This window comes from Megalops cyprinoides, chromosome 10 (genome assembly GCF_013368585.1).
Source record: "Megalops cyprinoides isolate fMegCyp1 chromosome 10, fMegCyp1.pri, whole genome shotgun sequence".
In the NCBI taxonomy this organism is placed as follows: Eukaryota; Metazoa; Chordata; class Actinopteri; order Elopiformes; family Megalopidae; genus Megalops; species Megalops cyprinoides.
This window is the reverse complement of record NC_050592.1, coordinates 31,681,153-31,706,598: the sequence shown is the minus strand read 5'-3', so window position 1 is coordinate 31,706,598 and position 25,446 is coordinate 31,681,153. Positions and strand designations below refer to the sequence as shown.

General features: G+C 50.0%; 1 protein-coding gene across 3 annotated transcripts in view; it reads right to left on the bottom strand.

Annotated features, from left to right (window-relative positions):
- Positions 1-25,446, bottom strand: part of LOC118784006 (vacuolar protein sorting-associated protein 13B-like) — a 281,109-nt gene that overhangs the window by 136,431 nt on the left and 119,232 nt on the right. For all 3 annotated transcript variants that reach the window (XM_036537972.1, XM_036537973.1, XM_036537971.1), the window contains exons 19-21: positions 14,770-14,879; positions 10,998-11,142; positions 676-803 (exon numbers count right to left, since the gene is read on the bottom strand). In XM_036537972.1, the coding sequence (XP_036393865.1) occupies positions 676-803; positions 10,998-11,142; positions 14,770-14,879 (383 nt within the window). The remainder of the gene's footprint in view (positions 1-675; positions 804-10,997; positions 11,143-14,769; positions 14,880-25,446) is intronic.

Here is a 25,446-nt window from a genome sequence, read left to right as displayed (position 1 = left end):
AGGATTCCTCTCACAGTTTACACAATCCCCCTCCCCTCACACACCCCCGTCCTCCAACAGCCACCTCTGCCTAAGTGGATTCAGCAGCCATACAATAATAAATTTTCATGTCCCTTTTCCAAAAAAGACGGGGTGTTGGGGGTGGGGGTGGAATCCCCCATGAGAAATTGGGCACATGTGTAGCCGGAGTGCGAGCCATTAGGTATTCTGTTTACACCGCACTAAAATAAATGGACTAGCTTTGTTTGGGATCTCCAGTCCTTTAATACCAGCTGTCGGTTTGGTCCGCTTCCATTGACATGTCATCGGGACGCGGTCTCCTAATTGCCGCTACATGGTGTGGTCCCGGAACTCTGGGGAGGGGGAGGGGGGAGCAGCCGCCGAGGGATTCTTCCAGCACGAACACGCCGTTCTCGCCGCGCCGAGCGAGCGCTGCATCAGAGGAACCCGGGCCTCTCCGACTGTCAGCGGCTCCTTGCAGCGGCGTGGGCTCAGCTGTCGGGGTGTCGCGAGAGGCGTCGGGCGGGGGCGGGCGGGGCCGGTCAGAGGCATGAGGCCATTTTTAACGGCGCCCTGCCGCTGTGAGGCTGTCAGCGGAGAGAAAGCGAGAGGAAGCCCGATCGCAAACCGAGCTCCCGCGCGGAGTGCGGGTGAAACGGCGGCCGGCGACGGTACCTGCAGGGTGAGGCGTTTGACGGCGTCCCACACCCTGGCGATGAGCTCCTTCATGCGCTCCTCGGACGACACCCAAGGCTCCGGGGCGGCCTGCATCACCTTCATGGGCAGGGACAGGGGCCTGGACTCTGAAACACAGCACAACAGGCCTCCGTCAGAGAGACGCCACCTCTCCCAGCACTGCAGTCTGTTCCCCAGCACAGGTCACGTCCACAAATGACATTGTTGCTGTTTGGACCCGCCGGCGATGTTTTAGAACTAAACAAAGCAGAGATGAAAACACACACACACACGCACACACACACACACACACACACACACACACACACACACACACACACACACACACACACACAGGGAAAGGAGGCCATACCTACAGCTGAAGCAGATGGACGCTCCAGCCGCGGCTGTGGACGAGACAAAAGCATTACAGACCCCGCTGGGCGCCAGACTATGAGTCCGCATCCCGACGGGCCCTCATGGCAACAGGCGAACACACAAATACAATAATTTTCCAGCAAATCTCCATCAAATAACATCTACCGCAAACGCTGACACACAACATTCGGTCAAACTGGAAGAATGGGACCCCAAAGCAGGAGAAAAGAAAAAAATAAATAAATAAAAGGAGCACAAATGTTTAACCCATCAGACGGTGAAGGTATCCGAAGTGAGAAGAGGGGGAGAGCGGGATCCCGAGGGGGACGTTAAGCCATATTCTGTGATTTAGGGGTCTGAGAGCTCAGCGGCTATCCCGGAGTTGTCGTGAAAAAGAGGGTGATGTCACCCATTCTGAAAATTATTCCCCCCACAACACCCCTATCTTACCCCACCCCATCGCTTCCAAATATTGCTGAAGAGGCTGAGCGTGCGACCAGCATGGCCGAGGAGACGGGGCGAGGTGGAGACGTGGTGTCGGGGCGGGGTGGAGGGGTTGCAGGTGCGCATTCCGGGTTCAGTAGGGGGGGGTAGTGAAGCCCCATCCCGGGATGGGATATGGAGGCCTGGTTGTGCGTTAGGAGGCATGTGCGTGTTGGGGAGGGATAAAAAACAAAAAAAACAACAACGTCAGCGAGAATGGAAGCAGATGGCGGTGTTTTCGGCGGTGCTCGCCGGGGCCCGCGGACGCGACCATGCTCTGCGGCTGCCTCTGCCTCTCATGTGGCCCTGCCGTCTAGACGGAGGAGCCCCCATCACCCCCCCACGCGGCGGGCGAGCCACACTCCAGGGGTGGCAATCAGCGGCCGCCCCGCGCTGTCAGCTGACGACATGCAGCAAATATTCCGGGGAACATCACAACACAGAGGCCTCCCGCGGTGCTGGCGGGGCAGAGGGCTGGTGCCACTCCCTCCGTTCCAGACGCCACGGGGGGGTGAGCCTTCAAACAGCCGCCAGCGCTGATGAACTGATGGGACTCAACTGTTACCCCACAGCTGAACAATTTCACTGTGGAATCTCGCATTCATACGCTGGCACCGGCTCTGCCTTTCAGTTCTATTCGGTCTGAAAACTTTCTTCCCATTTTCTTCCCATTTTTCACCCAGTTTGGAATTGGCAATTGAAGTACATTCAGCTTGCCTCTCCACAATATCTCCACTACTGTCATCGTCTCACAGGCCACTACAGGTTGCTACGGCAGTGAGACCAGCTGACCTTGGGTAACGAAGCCCACCCAAGCCCAGCAGAACTAAGTCAGTTGTGTTCCACTGCTGTTGACTCCCGGTCATTGTCTGTGAATGACACAGCTAAGACTCACACCCGGGTCTGAGCTGTAGCGCTCAATCTGCGCATAATGAGAGCCTTATTCGGAAGAGCCGCTTAGGAGCTCTGTAGCGCAGGACGCCTGGATCCTTTGGCACAGTGGGCTTATCACCCAGACTGCAGACTGATGTACCAGAGTCAAAGAGACTGGAAATACAGTGGGAGGCTTGGACCACACCCCCAGCAATGAGAACAGGCCTGAGCCACTGCTCACATTAGTACCCGCCCTTCCTCAGTGAGCACATGGAACATACACCAGCAGGAGAGACACAGAGAACATGTGTGGAGAAAACCTGGGCTGGGATCTGCCTTTGAAAGACTCTGGGAGGGAAGAGTAGGGCCACTTGCTGTCTGTGTGGCCATAGGCCTAGCTAGAGCAAGTTCAGTGTCAGTGGCGGTGGAGAAACGAGAACTTGCAGTGGCCCCGCCCAATGACCAGGCCGTAAGGAGCCCGATGGGCCTCTTCAAATCGCGGGTCAGTCGCGAACAGCGCCATGTCATGTCCTTACACTTGTTCTGTCGTTTTTTTTCACCCCTCTGTGTTTACAACTGTGTGGAAACCTACCAACTGGCAATGGCAAAAACACAAGTGGTAATGGTCATTATTCACTCAATTTTACTGTTCCAAATGTCAAATATTAAAACCCGTGAAATGAGAAGGTTAGCAGCCAAGGACCTCATTAAGCCCGAAGTGATAGGCAAAACACAGAGAAGGACAAATCAACCTTCTTTTATTTCAGTACTGTATCTACAAAACATCACTGTAACAGTCCAAGAGGGTGACACACATGGCCGGCTTCAGAGAGCGTGCCCACACTAAAACCGAACTTGTTTATGTCAATCCAACTGAGGTGGATCGAGCAGGAACCGTTTCGTAACACGACATCCCAGCACATCCCACTGCTATTCTCTGTCCTTCAGTGATTGTGAAATCTGACAATAAAAAGTGAGTGCACTTTCACAGTTTCTGTGAACGTTCTGGTATGTTCCTCATTACAAGTGGTTTACAGTAAAATGAAGTGTTGTATATCGCTTTACAGCTGCACCAAAAGACATCTAATGTTTTAATAACTGACTTACTATTTGTTTTGGATGCAGGTTGGTGTTTATTTAAATATTTATGCGACTGCATTTGTTAATACTGCAGCCGGGCCCGGGAGAAACTGGCGTGGGTTTGAGGAGCCATTTCATGCCGCAGGCTTCTTTTTCCGTCCCTCTGGGCTGCAAACCCTGAGACTTCCTTCCCAGTGGCCTCCGAGTCGTGGCTTTGGAACTGGCCCGGGGGCACATGCCATCACCCACTGCGTCAGACCAACAGCTATCCAACCCACCAACTATCTGTTCAGGAAACCAGAAGCAAGGTTGCAAAGGGGGGGGGGGGTGGAAGGGGGTGTTCCCAAACAGCTGTCAGACCCTGCTCCGGCCTTCACCCCCCCCACCGCACCGTGTGGGGTCATCAGTAACCGCCTGAGGTGAAGGTTTGTGTGAGGCCTAGGGGAAGTGAGGGGTGAGTGGCATAAGGGGTATCAGGCAGAGCTGCAGAGAGCACGTGTGAGGGGATTCTGTGTTGAAAACCAGGAGCTTTAAAGAGAGTGCAGTGAGCTTGGGCTGACAATCCCCTGAAACCTTTCCACACACAGTATGAGCTTTTAGGCCAAACACAGGAACTGTGGAGCAGATACAGAAAAGGCAGCAAACCCAGGACCTGCCTCAGATGGCTGGACAAACTGGAAGTCCCTCTGATTTTCATAATGAACCTACTGTGGATGTATATAGCGCCCTGTAAGCAGATCCCTCCTCTTGCATACCACATCTCTTTAGTTTGCTGGTTAAACTAAGAGACTTACAAGGCCTCTGAATTCTGTTACTGAATACATGCTGCACTCTGTATCCAGTGCTCCACTCATTTTTACCCCACAGCTGAACTGAACGCATTGCTGAAGCTCTTAGATAATAAGATTGAGAAGAGGTGACTGGCAAAATTCGACTCCATCCTAGATCAGGACGAAGGCTGATGCCTGAAATATCTCCCACGTTAAATAACTCTAAAAACAACCCCCGTGCAGCCAAAACCTACAAATCTGAATAAAAACACACTACTACCGAGCAGACTACAAAGAAACGTAGTACTCTCTCCACAGCTCCCCTACCTTTGCTCTGGATATTATGCCTCGGCTTCTGAGGCCAGTGAAAAGCCAAAAACAGCCTAATCTTTACAGTGAGCTCCCTCGACCACAACACTCCACTGCGGAGGCCAGCTATCTCATTATTTCACTCATTTGCTGTTTTCCTTCATGAAACCCACCATCATTACTTTGATGAATTATTGACATTGTTAGAAAAGTAAAACTACATAAATAACTTTACTGTGAAAACATTATCCCTCACATAAGCACTGAGCAGCCAATAAAAACTGTCTGACTTCCATCAAGCTACTTTGGTCAGGAGTATGGTTTTTTGGGGCGGGGAGGGGAGGAGGGGGGTTTCAATGTACTGCAGTCTGTAATGAGCAGCTTGTCGTTCGATGCAGTGCAGTCATCCTGGAGCTGTCTCTGCCCTGAACTGTGAACGCCCCAGAGCTTTGTCTTCTCAAAGGATCTGGACAAGAGCAGCGACTCACCCAGATTCCCCCTCGGCAATGATGCACATTAAACTGCATTACGCGTAATCCCATTTTCTGAACGGCAACCAGCGGAACAAAGCTAATATTTCACCCTGATCTCCCCAACGGGGCAAGATTAAGGGTATATGTTTCTTCAACAAAATCGCACGCGCCTTTTCTCCTGCCAGTAGCTAATTTTAGCGTGGAGCGGGATGCCAGTGAGGTCATTATTCAAATAGACGCTTGTACCATGAGAAGCTGCAGAGGCCTACAATCTGAACGAGCCTAGTGCCAACTTCAGTTTCATTAGGGCAGTAAAGGAAAACACTTTGGGCTAGTTTCACTTCAGTTTAATTTGTGGAGACGAATCCAAAAAAGCCCTGAGCCTGAACAAAATGACTTGTTTTCAGATAGTATGAGTCCTCCAGAGTCTGGTAAAGTACAGCATCAGCACAACAGAGCTAGTCGGCACCTGTGCCAATGTGCACGTAAACAGATCGGTCCCTTTTATAAACTGACAGAAATGCCTCTTCAAGTAAACCCTGGATCTACTCTACAGACTCTCTCTGGGAATGTGAAGGGTTTGATTTCCCCCCACAAAAGTATGTTTACTAACTGACGATTGATTACATTCCGATATTCTTGAAAGAACTTACACATACACACTCATAAGTAATTTTGTTTTTTGCCCTTTGTGGCAAATGCAGAAAATCAGGGTGTGTACATTGTTCTTTAAACAGGCAGTCTCACTTAAACTGGACCATGCAACCCTATGTACTTGCAGCCATTTATGTATTTGAACGAAAACCGCCGACTTGCTCAAGACAGCACAATGGGCTATTCATTCTTTTTTGTGCTGATAATGCAGGAATTTAATGAGTTCAGCCCGTGCGATTCAAAGGAGCGACTGATTCAGGGAGTGAGTCAGATGCAGTTGAGTTATTATCCTTCCGTCCCCTCTGCGCGGCACCTGCAGCTTTCCAGCGGTCCCTCCTGAGCCCTCTGCATGCAGCGGAAAGATCGGCAGCATGGCTGACGTCAGCCGCCCGGGGGGTGCGCGGGGGGGTGGGGGGCGTCTCATCTTCATTACTGTCTTTGGAAGAAGAGTATCGGGAGAGAAAGCCGCTCCTATGACATCACGCCGTTCCGCCCAATTCGGGAAACCGCACGTTGGTGAGCCCGAGAACGCTGACCAGAGACCGCGATGGTGATCTAACGTTCATCGCACGTGTGTGCCCCCTCCCCCCCCCCCCCCCCCCCACACCATGATAAAAATAAAGTGCAAAACAAAGTGACATCGCCATGTGTGGTTTCCATTGCCTCCCATTCACCCATCCCACACCCCCCACAGAGTCAGCGGTGTCGCGGAACTCGTTGCGACCACAGACTCGGATGACATCACCACCCCCGCTGCATTTGTTGCGCGCGGTAAATTGAACTTGTCTGCGTGTCCGTGTGCATTTGCATGCACGTTCCCAGGCACAGGGAAAGCCAAATCGCATTCCGTGACTCCCTGCAGATATCCGTCATCACTGCTGTGAAACTCTATCTGGGACACGTGTATTAAAAAGACAGGGAGAAAAAAAAAACACTCCCTTTACATGACCAAAGTGCCAGGCACGTATTCAAAATATCCAAATGGAGGTAAAAACGCCCCATGAGTGTCTGTCTGCAATCTCAATAGACTAGAAGAGAGATTTCCCAGCATCCCTCTGAGGTGCAGCAGATCAGTGAAAAAGACACTGTGGAACTGACCGACCGTATTAAGATTGGTCACACTGCACATGTTTCTCTAAAGGAAGAATGCCCCAATTCCCCGATGGAACTGTGGGAGCATTACCGGGTCATCCGCTGTACTCGGCACACAAACTCGAAGCCGGATTGGCTGGCTGTCTCTGCTGAACCCTTGACAAAGGCGGCCTATGCTGTGTTTATTTCCTATGTGTCACTGCAGATGGCAGGTCGAGCAGATGTGTTGATTTAAACTGGCAACCAACGCAGGACAGCTCCCCTCTGTTTATGTAAACAGAGCAAAAACTGAAAAATAAAACGTCTATGTGATTAGGGTTCACCCCAGAGAAATTATGCCATGAAATACCCCCCCCCCCAAAAAAAAAATGAAAATCAACCTTGTCATATATTTGGAGGTTTATTTGGAGTTACATTAAAACAAACACATTAGAGCTACTGAGTGTAATGCCAAATTATAATTTACTGAAAATGCTCTGTACCCGATCCAAGAGGGAAACCGAGACCGTCATTTACATTCATTACTTACAACAACGCAATTCATTTTCATGGTAATTATCAATTTCAGAGAAACTTCCCCTGTCAGAAATGATGAGATTACAACTCATCAATGGGCTCCTTTTCTCGAATCCATCGAAGCAAGTGCTCAAATGAATAATTATTGCTTGATGTTTAAGTCCCAGGATTGCGTGTCCTCATAAGTATGCTATTCCTTAGGTTTGATTCATTAAAGTGCAACTCGAGACCAAACGCAACATACAGAATTGTGCTGTAATCTCCTCCAAACATCGTGGACAGCAGGTTAAGTCCACCAATTATGTGATGAAACAGACATTAAGAAAAAAAACTCAAAGTAATAACAAGACAGTTTAGAGAGTAAGATTCAAGGCACGGCAATTTGTTCAAAGAATGAAGCGATCCCTTTTTCCTCTGCCTGTTGCGCAGAACTCTGCTCGAGCGGAGCACATGGAAAAACAATTAATAAATCATCTTTAAGGACTTTAATTCCAATGATAACATGTACAATGTCATCAGCTCGGAGGGTAATTCGAGGGCCGCTTAAGCGTTTCAGCACAGCAGTCCCTCCGCATCTGATCCCACTAAACCCCGTTCTTACATCGCGCAGGAAGCACCGGGGGAGGACCGAATATCAGCTCGAACAGAACCGGACGCCCAGGGAGAGGGACCCGGCTCGCACATTTTATTCATTACCAGTGTGTTTCCGTGCCACAATGCGATTTCACACAGAAATTAAATACCTAATTAATCAAAGGAACAATGGATTTTTTTTATGGCAGAGATGGAAGTTTGGTTAAGGGATGAAATCGAGAACTTCGGTGGGTGAGCGGGGAAGTCACTGTCCGCCTGATTGTCTGCATGCAGGGGGGGCTTATTGTGCAAGCAAAAGGTTTAAACGTTTCGCCATTACGCTCAAAAGCCATTCGTGACTTTCACATCAATCCTGCAACGGCAGAGCTATTTCCAACAATCATCGACTTGCTTTCAAGAAATAAACCTTGTTTTCTCTTTTGTCATTTCACCATAAGAATAGCTGCCATTCAAAGGCCTACTGAAGCTTATGTCTCAAACTCATAAGGCGAACACCGTGTAAAAGCCATGGGAGAAACTGTATCAGGGAGATGGAAAACCAAGATAAACCATCTTAGAATAGAAATGCATAAATCCATATACAAAAACATATAAAATTCATATAAATTCGCATTGTAGTATTAAAAAGTATAAATCACCCCACCCATGGACCCTAAGCATACCAAATAAAATCTGTAAAATGTGTGCCCAATGATTTATGAGCTCGCAGTTATCTCCCTTTAGAAAAACTGCTTATATTCCTTAATACTGTACCAAATACCATCCACGCAGCATGTACACCACAATACAGCACCGCCCTCCATTTGATTCTCAAAGAGACACTGACCAACCGCTCAGAACATAAGTTAATGTGACCAGCAGAAAGAACAACGTTGAACAAGGACAACCAGCGCACCACCCTGGGTTTGAGGAGTTAAAACTGGACACGAACAATGGGGATGATGGGAGAGTCTACCCTGGCCCTCTACACCTGGCCATCTGCCCATCACTGGCTGAATAAATGCCTCTCTCTCCACCTCAACTCCGTCAGCATTCTGGCCCAAAGTGACTGCCATGCATCACCCAGGTGGGTGCTAAACACTGGCCAAGGCTGAGCTGAGTAACAGCCTAGACTGCAAAGCACTTTGAGATGTCTGAGGCGGACTGAAGGCCCCGCATAAACGCCATTTGCGGTAATCACCACGAAAGTGTGACGCCTGTCAATAAACAAAGGCAGAACCTCGCTGCCAAGCAATCCGTCAAATGGGACCTGGCGCTTCGCAAACGTGGGCGTTCTGGCGGACAGAAACCCACCAAACGCGCTCACTCGCGCCGGGTCCTGGGAGTTTCGAGAAAGTCGGTGCTGGAAATTATTTTCAGCCGGCCCCAGATGGGCGACTGGCAAAACAAAGAGCGCCATCCTTTACAAGTGAGTCTGACATGCTACAGCCTGTCTGGCCCCTACTGTGTTTAAATGGAGCCAGTGCATTTGTTTGGATGCGTACATTAATGAGGGAGTCTTATAAATATGAGTAAGCAAAGGGGCCGTGGTACGGAAAAGCTATTAGCTGAGATTGGGTAACACGGAGGGAACGGAGCAACACCACTTTGACCTTTCCGCTGTTAGCTTTTAGCTTTTAGGAAATGGAGAAGAGGGAACGAGCTCTAATGGGCAGTTTAGTGCTAGAAGAGCGTCTCCATGGCGATTTCTCGCTGAAAACACAACAGAGAAATGTACACTTGATTAATTAATGTCAGCACGTTTCTTGACCAAAGAGGCAACCATCTCTTGTTAAATGTTGTTGACGTTTTAAAGGGATTCCAAAAGCCTTGCTTATTTCTGTTGACTGCTTTTTGCAAGCCTTTGGCAGGTTATTTTAGCCTTAAAATGTTTAAGAGACTGAGGTACGTATAACATTTTAGGGACTGGAAGTGCACTGGACAATTTAAAAACGCTGTCTCGATGACGTTTCCAGTTCATGCAGGCCAACTTATTCCACTGAATCACAACGATTAACGGTCAGACCCGCTTCGAGCGCAGACCGGTCCTTTTGCGCGGCGTGTCGCTGGGTTTTGTCACCGGCAGCTCTTAAAGGGGAGGTCCGCAGCAGAGAGCGGTCCTCTGGAGGTACCAGCGGCTGTTTGGGGACGGGATGGAGAGCCACGGCAGACACCTCCTCCTCCCTCTAAACTCAGAGTTTCCGAGGTAACCTGAGGCTGGAGGACCTCCAGAAGGGGCCCGTGATTCAGCTGCGCCTCCGGGAGCGCGCGCGGGGGGGGGGGGGGGGCACACCTGCGGTAGGCCCAGGGGAGGGAGTTACGGAGAACGGAAAGCAGGCACACCGCGGAGGCCGAAAAGCCCCCCCCTGTCCCGAACGTAGCAGCTCCATCCCTGCACACAGCCATACTGCACACTGCTGCCCTGCTGACTGACACCACAGCAGGCGAGACTAAAGGGCTCTCCCTGGAGCCCGCCCCGCTCGGCTGTATATCCTTCATCGGGGCACTTTACCTGAATGACTAATACAGCCCCCTCCTGGCGAACATGTGGATCCCAGAAAAGTAAGCAAAATGAATCGGTTCTTCACAGTGCATTAATAATGATACGGGAGACCCCCGCCATCAGTGGGTTTGTCATTCTCAGTTTCAAATACTCACGCCAGGCAGCATTCTCTGCTCCCAGCCTCACTCCGCTCCCAGCACCACACTAACTTACATTCTCTGACATGCATTTTACATATTACACACATTTATGGCACTATTACAAACATTTATAGCATTATTACATCAACATGCTATTCCCTTATCTATTGCATTATTTCCATGTTTTTTACAAAATAAATGATGTTGTTCTGTGTCAGTTTGTGTATAAGTTTATATATAGTTAACATTTTATTCACGCCCTGGTACTAGATCACTGAGTTCTATATGACCTGATTTCACCATTCTTCTCCTGCAAATCTTATCCCCATTTGAGTCTTCTGAACGTGGCCTTTCTTACCGTCCCATGAATGGATGAATGCCGACACCAGTGACAGACCGGAAGAGCAGTGACTCGGGCATGTCCCGATCAGACGTGACGGTGGCAGTGGGATGGATGGACAGGAGGGGCGGGGCCTACCTGTGACCGTCTTGGTCTTGACGGGGCTGCTGGCGTAGTCCGAGGCCTGGTTCGAGGGCGGCTTGACGAGGGGCGTGCTGCCCACCGATGCCTCATCCTCCCTCCTCTTGGCCGCTGGCACTCCGACGGGGGCCGCTCCAGGGGTCTGCGATGACATCACACCACACCCCCCCCATCCCAGATTAGCCAACGCTGTGCCAGCACGCACGCGGCGGGTGTCGCAATTTTTTCCGAAACACGATACGCAAAACAAACACAGTGTCACTTAAATCAAGAACACAATCACTGGCACGCGCGGGGGGTTTGATTCAACGTTGAAAAAATGTCTCTATCTGCTGCGTGCCATTATGGGAGGCCCGGCTGCAGCTCACGGAACGTCCTGCTTTAGCAGTGTTAAAACAAACAGGACGCATGTCCAGCTCAGGCTCCTGAGGCTGGGTTCGGCGGGAGGAGGCCTGGGCCTGTGCACTTGTTTCGGCGGCGCCCTGCGATGAATGTATGTGGGTTAATGGGAGAACACGAGTGCGGAGAACACACGGGAACACCGTGCGGCGCTGGCCGCTCCAAGAGCAACAGAGCGTCTGTGACGGGTGGCTGTTTGTGTTGAACCGCCTCACGCACTGCTGGCAGCTCAGGGCCAGGCCTGGAACCCTGGCACCCAGCAGCAGCAGCAGCAGCACAGCTGCAGGGAGCTGGAGCCAAGCGCCTACTGCAGAGAGCGCATACTCTGCACACAGCACACTACACTACACATACTCTGCACACAGCACACTACACTACACTACACACTATACACAACACATACTCTGCACACAGCACACTACACTGCACTACACACTATACACAACACATACTCTGCACACAGCACACTACACTGCACTACACACTACACACAACACATATACTGCACACAGCACACTACACTACACTACACACTATACACAACACATATACTGCACACAGCACACCACACTACACTACACACTATACACAACACATATACTGCACACAGCACACTACACTACACTACACACTATACACAACACATATACTGCACACAGCACACCACACTACACTACACACTATACACAACACATACTCTGCACACAGCGCACTACACTACACTACACACTATACACAACACATACTCTGCACACAGCACACTACACTACACATACTCTGCACACAGCACACTACACTACACTACACGCTATACACAACACATACTCTGCACACAGCACACTACACTACACTACACACTATACACAACACATACTCTGCACACAGCACACTACACTACACATACTCTGCACACAGCACACTACACTACACTACACACTATACACAACACATACTCTGCACACAGCACACTACACTACACATACTCTGCACACAGCACACTACACTACACTACACACTATACACAACACATACTCTGCACACAGCACACTACACTACACTACACACTATACACAACACATACTCTGCACACAGCACACTACACTACACATACTCTGCACACAGCACACTACACTACACTACACACTATACACAACACATACTCTGCACACAGCACACTACACTACACATACTCTGCACACAGCACACTACACTACACTACACACTATACACAACACATACTCTGCACACAGCACACTACACTACACACTATACACAACACATATACAGCACACAGCGCACTACACTACACTACACACTATACACAACACATACTCTGCACACAGCACACTACACATACACTACTCACAGCACACTAAACTACACTACACACTATACACTACACACTACATATACACTACACACAACAAACTGCACACAGCACACAACACAAAGACACACACTCTTATATATACATATACACTACACATTTACTCGTACACACACAGACACATATAAACACACACTCTCACACTCAAACAGACACATACTCATAATTACACAATTTGTCATACATACACACTCACACACACTACACACATATACAAACACACACTACACATACAAACACAAACAAAGTACACACACACTCACATACACACAACCGCATACACACATACACTTGGACAAACACACAAGTACTATCATACACAAACACACACACAAACTTAAAAGCACACGCAGACAAACACAGCCTCCTGTGAACACCCAAACATACACACTAACAAAATACATTGACACTACCATGCAAATGCATACACTTGTGGGAATTCACACTTGCACACGCACACGCGCTCACACAAACACACACACACCCAGCGTGGGCGAAGAATAAAAGCAGGCCTGCCTCAGAGAAAGGAAGCAGTGTTAAAACTAATTCTCGGATAGACTCTTAATTCCTTCAAGTGCAAACTGACACATATTTTAGAGGTTAGTTAAATATGTTCATTTTCTCACAGATTTATACCCCTGAGTTCAGTGTTTCTCAGAACTCAGAGAAGGGCTGCCGACTGCACCGAGCTGCCCGGTTCTGACTTCACTTACAGTAAATGGAAAATATGTACTCGAACAACATAATGGCGAATTACACCAACAGGCATGTCACTTTCAATTGCCTGTAAAAATACACTGGATCAAAAAGCAGTGAATCTACTGAACAGAAAAGTCAAGTGCTGGTAAAAAAAAAAACATTCAGAACTACACTTCAAATGACTTCATTATATATAAAATGAATGAAAATCCGTTTACATTCCTAAATTGTCCAATTACTTACAAAATAAATGGCTGATTGCTCAGATTTAAAAAATGTATGAAAGTAAATGTACCTGATCTCAAGCCTGTGGGTCTCTACATTATGAAAATTGATTTATGAGGTCTTATCTAGCAAGCCTGATGCCTGATACAAGCTCAGGGTGTGTAAAATAGTATAAAATATTAATTGCACATGTGCTTGGTGCAACAAATTGTAAAAACTGACATCAACCAGCATACATTTTAATTATTAAAACACTTTATGTAGAGCAGCTACAGAGCAATAAAACCCCAGTGAATCAGCAGTTAGCTTTCAAAGGCAGGTCTCAGAGTGTCAGGCTAACTGGTCGCCTTCAGCAGAGGTGCAACTTCAGGGTACTCAAAAGCACTCAGACAAGCGGGACCTTGACGCCCCAAAGCATTATAGGAACTGACTCTCCTATCTGACGCGGAGGGTCCAGACGTGAAAGCGAGAGAGAAATGGCCCGCCAGAGACGGGCCCCAGGGGTCTCTGAAAACACAAATCTAGAGTGTCCTTCGCTGCTGTCCTTTGAGGGTGGAACTGTGTATCTACATCCCTCTGTCCTTGAATCGCACAGAGAGGCGGGTGCAGACCCTTGTGCTGGCGTATCTCCTCCTCTCAGTGTTACATGCTGAGAGCTGGACACGGGTCATGCACTCCACCGAACAGCAGGCGACCCCTGGTCACCCTGCGAGCGGAGGAAAACCAGAGCAGTGGCTGCTGGGATACCAGAGCCCCGCAATTAGAGCGGGACTGAAAAACTGTGCAAGGCATAAAACAGATGATCTTGGGAAAGAAAATGAACATTTAAAGCATTACAAAGATACATTTATACATGAAAAAAACCCCCTGCACATTATCCAAGTAATCAAACTCTCCTCCTTGTGAGCGCAGTACATTGGAAGTGCATAATCACTACCATGACTTCTGTCAAATAAATAGAGGGAGGCTAGATACAAGGCAGACGGAAGAGCCGGACTGAACCATGCAGGGCCATGGGGGGGAGAAGGGGTTCTGAGGGGCAGCTACAGTTGGGTTTACCTGCTGCTGTAGTCTGCTGCTCCCCTTCTGGGGTTGGTGGAGGAGCCAAGTACAAAAGACAGGGTCCACGTTCACTGCCACGCCCTGGACACTGACCAGCAGCACGGCACCTAGAGAATGGACACACACAGACACACACACAACGTTAGGCTACACTGCCGATTCCCTTACATCCTCGGCTTGGCTGCAGCTTCATACACTCAAGGGGGCAAAACAAGCCAGCAGTACCAGGATCCGTTACACTGCTATCATTTTGAATTGATTACTGTATTTGTTTAAGAGGGTGGTGGGGAGGGGATGAAATTCCTTTGTAATTTTAACAATTTTAGACGGCATGAATGGGAAAATCGAGAGCCATCGAAAATTCTTTCATGTGATGCTCTGACTTCAAATGCGTGTAATTTCTTAATTGCATTCAATTATCAACAGATTTGGAGCCCTTTATCAATTTCAGACCTTCCTGGATATCAAAAAAATGGTATTCGCAAATGTGTTTTTTTTCCACTGTCCACATCTGGACAAAATGGCCACAGCAGAGAGTTATGCCGGAGCTCTAATGCGTTACTTTTGCGTTAACTTCCTGCCTCAGATTAGTTGGACAAGTCTGATTTCCACGAAAACAGGAGTTCTGGTGTCTGACTGCGCAGATATGCGGGCAAACCCAGTTTATTTATTTTCCTGTGCACGTCTGCAGTCAGCAGAGAGCGGCAGCGGGCGCACTGCCTCATGGGTAATGCACACATATGTAAACAGGAGATGCAGGTAAACAGCACTGTCGCAGGCCATTTCCTCCCTCCTGCTTTCTCATTAACGGCCCTGAAAGAACATTCTGGCATTTTTTACCACATTTCTGAAGCACTGCACCCATTTCCTACAACACCCTGCAAGTTTATTTCTGCAACGCCTGGCGCGACACTCCCCTACTTATTAATTACAGAGAAGTTAAAGTGTCCTGAGCAGGACTGATTGAATTTGGTTCCGTTTACGCCATTACTAAACATTTACACCGCCATTTGATTGGCTGCCGGCAGACATTAAGCGTGTTCCGTTCAGACAGCACGGGGCACAGTTTGTTTCGATTGTGTTCAAAGTGTGTCGCGCAAAGCCAAAAATAACATTTTCTTTTGATAAATCTCTATGAAACTTTAGACTTTCTGGGGGTTTAGTTTATTCTTAAATAATAATCTTTACCAACAATACAGGCCTGAGGTAATGCATTAGGATTCTATCAATAATGACTACCATGCCTTTGGGATTAGAGCAAATTCTCTAGCGTGCCGTGGAATGCCTCAATGTAACGATAAGAGAGCGCTTAGCCTCTCTGATGAGTTTCAAAGTTTAGGACGCTCTGGCGCAGGCCAAAATCTTCTGTTTCAGGGCCCGCGGCGGTGCCGGATCTGCGCCGGGCCTGGCCGGCTTACCGCACAAAGCAGGACTTACATTCATGTGGCGTTCACTGAGTTCCTCCCCCCCCCCCCCCCCCGCTCACCGCCACCACCCCTCTCAGCCCTCCACCGCTTGGCACGAGCCTCTGCTCCACTCTGAGAACAACATAAAAAAGGTGGTGGGCTGGTCCACTTTTGTGGTCTCCAGGGGGAGTGTGCTGGTGTGGGGAACTGTGTACCTCTTACACTCACTCTTACTGGACAAGCCTTTCTGCGGGAAGCTTGCATTCAACCCCCCCCCCCCCCCCCCCCCCAAAAAAAAAAAAAAAAAACGTACAACAGTACTGCTGTTCATGTGCTTTCATTATAGGCAACTTTTCTTTGAGCAACTCCCAAGTGACTAAATGTAAATGTACAGTTGTAATGGAGTAATACAGTTTTATGAACTGTAATGTAATGTGGCTTTATACAACGTTTTTTTTCTTAAGTGGTTAAACTTAAGGGTCCTGTTAAAGACAGCCATGCTCCCCCCACCCCACTCCCCCCAGCCTCAGGGGAAGTGCACCTACATGGGCATGCTTCTACCAGCCTCACCATTACCGCAGTGAGGAGGTTAACCGCCATACTGTTTATGCAGGAGGGCCGACTGACCTGCCACGATGGGACAGTACAGCAGCCTTAAGGTGACTCAAACGCTCCTCTCCGGCCCGAAAGAGCCATCCTCAGACTAGGAAGGCATTTGTCATCCACCGCCCATCCAAAGTAAGACTGGGCGCCCCCGTGGGAGTAAACCTCCCAAAAGAGAGCACGCCCTGGCGCTTGACGCCTCCCTGTGGGGCTCGGGGCCGAGGCGGGCGGACACGGGGCCTAGACTCGCGTGCACGCTGAATTTAAGACTTGACAGACGTTGTCAAGTTGCAGCTCGGGTGCTCCCTGCAGGTCTCCCCAAATCGGTGAACACGAGTCAGCCTGGTAGATGGACGTTTACTCATACTTTGAAATGCTAATGTCAGCGGTCAGAGCCCCAGCGATGTCTTTAGAAGCAAGTTTGAGTGCACAGGAGGGGGTATCTGGCTGCCAGCAGATACTTTCTCCCTTTAATTGTTGACTTCTGGTACGCTTGACTAAACAACGCTACAACAACTGAAGAGCTGCTGCTCCCCCAGCGGGTGGGCCATACGGTCAGGGAGCAGTCCCCAAACCGCGCCGTGCTCTGCTAAAAGCCAGAAGTAGACGAATGACTTCAACGCGACAAACGTGTTAAGTGTTATTCTGCGGCGTCTGGCAGGGCGGTAGGCTAGTTAACGGCAAAGCGATGACAACGATAAAAGCAGTGTTTTTCTAGCTTCCCGTGTAATTCCTCAGCAAACACAAAGGACCCCCGCGTCTCTCTGAGGTTAAGGCACGCACGCGCCTCGCCCCCCTCAGAGGTCCTGTTAATGTCACAAAGTTCTCGTCTGTGTCACAAGACTAATAATAATACTAATAATAATTCCATAAACGCGCTGCCAGTGTTGTTTTATTCCCGGTGACATCATGCCTCCCAGACACCTACGGAGTTGGACTGCAGGGGAGGTTGGGGGGGGTTAGGGCAATACCAGGGAAAACACGCCGTACCCGAGCTGTAAGGGGCACCCAAAGGCCAGCCTGTCCCTTTCAGAACCAGGCTGCGTGTTTCAGGGCGGCCTGTTTCTCACAGAAAATATATGTGTTTTTTCTTTTAAGAAAAAAAGAAACTGTCAGCCAGATGACTTCTGACAGGTCCGGTTCATTCTGAAGCCAAGTAGCTAAACAAAACATTACGCCAACGTGCGCCGCGCGGTTAATTGCTTTTCCGATGAGCTCATGACTCAGAGGTGTCCTGGAGCGGGCGGGCTTGGGGCAGGTGCTCCTCTCAGAGCTGCCGTTAGCTCAACCTGCCCGCAGCAGCACCGAGCGAAGGAGGAGGCGGCTGCGCTAACGGGGAACACTGGCGCACGGAGCTCCCGGGAACCAGGCAACGTCACGGTAGGGAACGCCGCGGTAACGGGGGCTCAGGGATGAAGCCATGTTTTATTGAAAACCAATCCAGAGCACGAAGAGAGGGCTGACTCTGGACATGTCGAGCAGACCACATTCACTTTAGCTCTGAGGGTGCGCTGCAGTGTGGGGGGAGACCAATGCTACCGACCCCCAGCGCATATCACCACATGGACAACACGTGTACGCTGCCAAGTGGCTGATCAACTCAAAGCTGTGCCCCGATTGGCCGCAGGTGGCCTAACTCCGCAGACAAGCAGGGGGAGGATCAAGCGAGATGGATTAGTCTGGAATCAAGAAAAAAAAGAGATCTGTCATATTTGCCTTTCTGACAGTGAGCATGATAAGCACAGATGCCTGCAGGAGAATCTGTTTAGCCTCTCTCCAGCAGACGTATCCATCTTCATGAAGGCGGGTGACCATTAGCCCCCTTTTAATCTGTGCGAGGGCGGCCTGCTCCTTTTCGAGCAGGCGGGAAGTCTTCCCTGTCAGCACTGGATTCGAAGCCATCTGCTGGCGTGATGAGTCTGTCTGTCTTATCTGCGGGTTTGAGGCGTTTTTCACCTGCAGATCCTGTCTGCCATCCAGCGCTGTCATTAAAGGTGCTGGCAGGGAGCGAGCCTTTGGCAGGCCATGTTTGGGTAGAAGCAGAGCAACTCAATCTATCTCCAGATGCTGATAAGACTGGTGTGGAAATCGACATTGCCCCCCCTCCCAGTTTATTTCGAGGCAAATAAATCCAAAGTAGCCCCCCCCACCCGTGAAGCGATGAAAAGGCAATCGGCTTCCAATGGCTTCCAGCACTGCCGCTGCCACACCGCACCGAGCCGAAAACCGAAGCCGTGATATTTAGGCGCTGTTTTTCAGCTGTTATCTATTCCCGCTACTCCTTGGTAACTCGCTCACTCGTAATGGGAATCACATTGGTGGAAAATTTACTGCCCGCTAACATGTGAGCCACTCTTCGTCAGCAAGACAGCGTTCTCTTAATGAAAGGCAAGGGGGGTTGATGGGGTTGGGGGGGGGGGGGGGGGGCGGCTGACCCAGGGGGCTGTGTCACTCGTGTTCGTGTGAGTCAGAACAGAGGCGATAACACAGTCACCGTTCCACACCTTCACTCTCGGGAGACCCCTGCGGTGACAAAAAACCGCACCAGCGCTATGATGGGGTGAGGCGAGCTGCAAAATTTTGTAAATTTTGTTTTTCCACCCTGTCACACAAGTTAACACACTCATCACATCCAAATCCATTTTTTCTTTCCTTGTGAGTTTCAACTACAGATTTAACTGATTAGAACATCCTTGTTCCTGTTGAAATCATTTCACTAACATTTAAGTATATATACACACACACACACACACACACACGTGCGCACACACAGGCATGCACAGTTAAACCTGAGCCAGCGGCTGGCTCTCTCTGCTGCAGGTATGGGTCAGGGTTTTCCGGGAAGCGTTCTGGACACTGGAGTGGATTCTCCTGGACGAGTGATGTGAGGTTAACTGGTAAAAGGTGGAGCGGACACCCGGCGGCAGTTTACCGTGCAGTGTGAGGGGAGGGAGAATCACAGGGTCTGTGCCCTCGTACCCCCCTCACTACCACCCTACGCTCGCTCCCCACATCTGGGAGCCAGGCCGCTCGCCCCATCGGTGCCCCGGAGGCCGGGCGAGCATGCCAGCTGGCCCTCGCGGGGCGCCTCCTCATCGCGGGCATCCAAGCGCCACCCAGACATCGCCAGCAGGGTGCTGCCAACAGCTGCGGGCCGACGGACCAATCAGGAGAGACTGCCCTGTGTTCAATTACGGTAATTTCATTTCCACTGGCCTGAGCTCCGGCTTGCTGTGCTGTACACCCCGAACGATCTCACTGACAGATCAAAGCGTCCCGCTCGGCACGCTGCAGACCTCGCTCTCAGACAGCGCTCAGGAAGCTGTGTGGCGTAGCGCCTCAGCGGAATCCTGCAATCGCCCCCCCCCCCCCCCCCCCCCCGTCGTGTCACTACCATCGATGAGGTCCGTGCAAACAGCAACGCTCCCTCACACGTCCCCTTCTGACCCGTCCGACCCATTCCCACACGACTGCCACACACGCCTTCAAGATTAGAACCGTATTATTCTCAACACAAACTGAGAGCCTGTTTGTGGTGTGATAACATGCGCTGAGCGCTGAGTGTGTGGATGCTCCTATCAGAGCTGGGTCATAAAATCGTCAACAGGCAACATCCTGAGGTCAACTCTAAGCAGCCAAGGTGAGGATTACATGAAATTTATGTCATACAAAAAGCACAGAGGACCAAAAAAGCCAAGGAGCCAAAAAACCGGAGGGCCAAGAGCTGAGAGTTTTTAATGTCTGCTGCAACGGTTAGAAACCTATCTCAATCTGCAAAAGCTCTTGACGGTTTGTGTCCATTAACTTGACGCGCAGTGAGAGAAGTCAGTAAGGTGTGATGTCACCTCCTGTCAACGAGATCCTCTCCAGCCAGCAGGGCGTCAGCCTTGGGTCGGCCCCCTGCTCCCCCCGCTCTGTCCTGCCAGAATCAGATCGACGCGAGAGGAGGACCGGGGTCCGTGGGAAATGGTAACTCGCGCTGAGACGCTCCCCTCTCCTCCCCCTCCCTCCCTGCAGATGATTGCAGATTACCCCTCTATAGGACACAGCTATAAGTGGTTGCACATTTGAACCATTTAGCAATTTGCGTTAATGGGTTCATGCTGAGGATGTTCCGCAGGGATGCGCTGGCGCTCGGGCCGTCCCAGAACGTGACCCCGCCGCGGCGGAAGCGGCCCGCGCCGTAACCCCGAAATCTCACACACTGACAGCAGAAGGGACGAGGGGGGCACTAAACCTAACCACAGCCATTTTCAGATCAGAAAAAGGGGGGGGGGAGAGAAAAAAATGATGAAGCAAGATAAAGTGATACTTTAACTATTTAAGACTTGCTTGCCAACAGCCCCTACTTGCTATTGACATCATGTGCATAGTGTTCACTTTCATGATATTCTTTTCAAAGGGGGCCGGCGGAGTTTAACTCTTGAACAAACACATTACGTGCACATTACGCACAGGGCCGCAGCTGGCACGACTGGTGTTCATTAGGGCCCTATCATCAAGGACAGGGTGCAGAATGCTGTGTGCCTGTATGCGCCCGTTACAGTCCACGGCGGCGGCTTCATTACTCGGCGTTGAGCGATGTGATGTTTGCCCGCCTCCTGTTTGGCGAGGATGACTGATTGTGTGACACCGCTTAGAAGTTGAGATCCCGGCGTTCAAGGCGTAATGATAAGCTAATGATAAGCTTCCAAGGCAAAATAGAAGGCTTTTATCTCTGATTCATTTTTAATGGAAACACACACGTGTATGTGCGGACACGCACACATACACACACACACACACACACACACACACACACATAGCCCTTATCAAGTGCACTTGGTTTGGAGGCGGGGCAGGCCACCTGTGGAACCCTGCGTCTCGGGCACTATCAGCGGCTCACTGTTAATGAGTGATGGCAGAGGCCCAGGGTGATGAATCAGCCATTATAAACACAGCAGGCACTTCAAACGGCCCTCGGACCTGCTTGCTTCAGAACGGCAGAAAAGAACGACACTCTCATCTTTCAGGATGTGCTTTTCCAGCGCACACTCACAGATAACGCCTGAATCGCGGATTTACGGGAGGACGGGGACTTACAGAGGCATCAGAGCAAGCTGCACGGACTCTGCTCCCCGGGAAGGGCCTTGCACGGCCCTGCGCCCAATTCCCCCCCCCCCAGCTCCCCCCTGGAGCCATTCCTCACCCGCGCCGTGGCGAGAGCCAGCGCCGGTGGCAAAGGCCAGAGTGGCAGCCGTATATCTCCCACAGGCGTGCCTGAGATAGGTGTTCGCCCTAATCAAAAAAGGTAAAAGAGACACATATTTGGCCCGAAGCAAGAAACTCCGGGGGTGATCCAAAAAATCCGAAAATAGACTGCTCCCTTGAAATTTTCAGCTTGTGCTGCGAATGTTTTTCTGTCTAGACTCTATGAAATCCTAAGAGAAACTCTCCACTTTTTTTAAATGTATTTTTTTTTCCTGCAGAGGGTCAGAACCATTTTAGGGAAAAACGGACAGGGGGCTGAACTGGCTGGCGGTGGAGCGCAGGCCTGGCTGAGGCGCGCCGTTGATGTGATTTGCCTTGCGGGCTACCTTCTGAAAGCACTGCTTTTTCCACAGCCATATAAGCGGTGTGAGCGTTTGCCCCTTTCCAAACATGTGAGTCAGTGGATAAGTACTCTGATAGAGCAACACTGCACACCGACCTTCTGCTCGACTCTGCGTCTGTTTCAAACAAACACAGCCAGCGCGTGCTTTAGCTCTGAGCTGGTCAGCACTGAGCCCTACCCGGGTTATCTTACACACAAGAGGACATTCTGGTCACTAATGTGATTTCTACATCATTTCTGCATTTGCCAACGTATACTCTTCCAGGGCAGGAATCAACTCAGCTGCCCTGCAGACCAATCCACAGACCCCGGCCACATTTGTGGCCACAGTGTCATAAACGAACTTGACACTGTGAGATTCAGTTTGGGAGATTTTTTTTAGGCTCAGACCATAAAAGCCAAAACCCCCGGAAATGAGCCCTGGGCTCTTTATCTACAAGTTATAACTCAGCACCTCAAACCACTCAGAAGCATGGTGTTATCTCTAGAAGCTTCCACAGGCCTACCAGCTCAGCTCAGGACACAAAGACAGGCGTCCTCCGAGAGGAACAGCAAGGCCCAATAGAGAGATAGAGCACTTCCTCCCCCAAACTGTTATCTGGATTTTTAATTGTCTGTACAGAGTGGAGTCTTGAGTGGCTATTAGCGCGGGAGCAGGCCTTTTATCTGCAGGGCTTTGTATATGCACTCCGGAGGGAGAGCGGGGGCCGGCCGCACACCGCATCAGTATTTATGGCCTGTTTATCTGAGCACTGCGCTGGCTGACGCGGGCTCCGGCAGCCAAGTACAGGAGTTCAGTAGGTGCGCGGCAGGTCATGCCACACACAGAGCCTGGAGGAGCCCCCCCCGGGGGCACCTGAAGAGTGATGAGGGTGACTACCGCGCTGAGAAGGGATGGCGCACGGAGCACCCTGTGCGTGGGAGGGGGAGGACTCCGTTAGGACCAGAGGGCACTCACAGGGGACTGGGCCTAGCATTAACCATCATGACAGCTTTTACTGCCTGCCCTGCCCCATCTGCTGCAGGTATCCTTTATTCTCTGGTGTGAACCTCACAAACGAACACTCCAAAGCTCAGGCTACACTTTGGGAAACCTGACGAAAGATCAGTAACAAACAGCAGAACCAGCCAGGATGTGTGGAGCTTGAATGAGATTATTTTAATGCTCTGTAACTCATCTTGCATAAGGGTGTCTGCCAAATGAGTAGAGGAAAATAACTAAATTAATAAAAATGACAAAAAAAGAGCTCAAAATTCAGATAGATGTTTCACGGCACTTGCCATACCAAGGACTCTCTCTCTGTCACACACACACACACACACACACACACATCAGGTTAATGGCACTGACATGCCTGATTTATAAGTGCCTGGCACAACCAACCAGAAATGTTCCCTAAGTCTTCCTTACTCATTAATGAACTCTTGGCGCCATCTGATTTGAAACTGGAGGCCTGAACCACCTCTTGGTTTGCAAAAAACAGAAACTATTTCAAGTGTGATTCTTGTGGTTTCGGTTAATCCTGATTAAGGGACTGGTGAGCTGAAATGTCGGCAATGTGATACAGAAACAAAAATAATTATTTTGAAGAGTTAATGAGTGCGCTGCCTAGAGGAAGGAGTGAATAAGCTCGTGTTTCTCAAATGGACCGTAATGGGAGAACGTAATTTGTCTTCATTCTTGCGAAAAAAAAAGGCCTCCAGATTTCTTTCGTTAAATACTAAATCCGAAACGTGCAGACTGGCACCCCAGTGCGACCCATTTATTTCACTGAAAGGGGGTTTACGTGTTTCGTGAGAATTCAGTCTTTCAGAAGACAGATGCCTTAGCGGCTACGCGTAAACAATGTGACACATTGTGATGTTTTTTCTTTTCTCCTTTGTGGTTGTGCTTATGTTCTGGAAGCAGCTGTGTCACCCTTGATGTCATGCCTGCTTGCGATTGGGTGGGTGCTGGATGCTCCTGAAGGACACACTATCACTGGCCTTATTGGCTTGGATGCGGCCTGCCTCCCTGCTCTAAAACAGTGGTTACCGTGAACCACCTGCCCAGCTTGAAACCTTTAACAGCCCCATCTGCAGCTGCCGCTGAGGGATGCGGCCCTTCTCTGGAAAACAACACCCACATCAAAGAAGTTCCAGTGAAAATTATAGCCTTTTATCCACCGTCCCAATCATTACGGGGCTCTACTGGCAAGGCATCACTAAGTGGCAATGGGGAAGCGCAGTAAAACGAGCACTAAGAGACGATAGGAAGACATGGACCGACAGGAACACCCAGCTTGCCAAATACTGCCCCTGCCAAATCTGACCCCTCCGGAGTACAGCGGGCGAGTTAGCCTCACTGCTGGGGTCCACATTTGCCAGGTCAGCCCCTCTTGTCTGGCTATAACTCACTGGCGCTTGGCCCGGCTCAGGGCCCGGACACTCCCCTGCTTCTCAGTACTGGTCCATCGAGATGAGAACATTAAAGGCGACCGCGTGGGCTTTTATGCCGAGCCGTAAAAAAAAAGGGGTGCGGGAGCGGCCGTTGCTTCAAAGTGCGCACCAGAGGAGTAATTAATAACAGACAACGGCGCTGAGGAGAATGTGATCTGATCTTTCGCTATTCCCTCGCAGGAGGATCAACAAAAACACAGAAAGCATTACCTAACGCTTCAAAACCGCGTCCTGCTCATGTTTTCAATATATGTCACATCCTGTGCGTACCGGTCTTGTATCGCAAAATAGCTGGAGCTGTTCTTGATATCCATGTCACATACCTGACTCGTGACAGCGCGCACAAGACACTGCGACGTTCTGGACACAACGAAGGGCTACCTGCCGCCCGAAAGGAAGCCTGATTCAGCAGGTCTCTCAAAATGCCCTCCTGTGAGCTGTCCCCCAGAAAAGCTAAGGACAAGCTCCAAGCTCAGAGCATGACAAGCTCATGCTCTGAACGCGCCCGTTAGCATGTTTCGTTTAAATCAGAGTAATCCATAAGAAGGATTATTATCAAAACTAGGATGATACATTACATTTAACCAAAAACATCCTTCATGATGTCAGTCAAACTGCAGCTGGAGTCTGCCG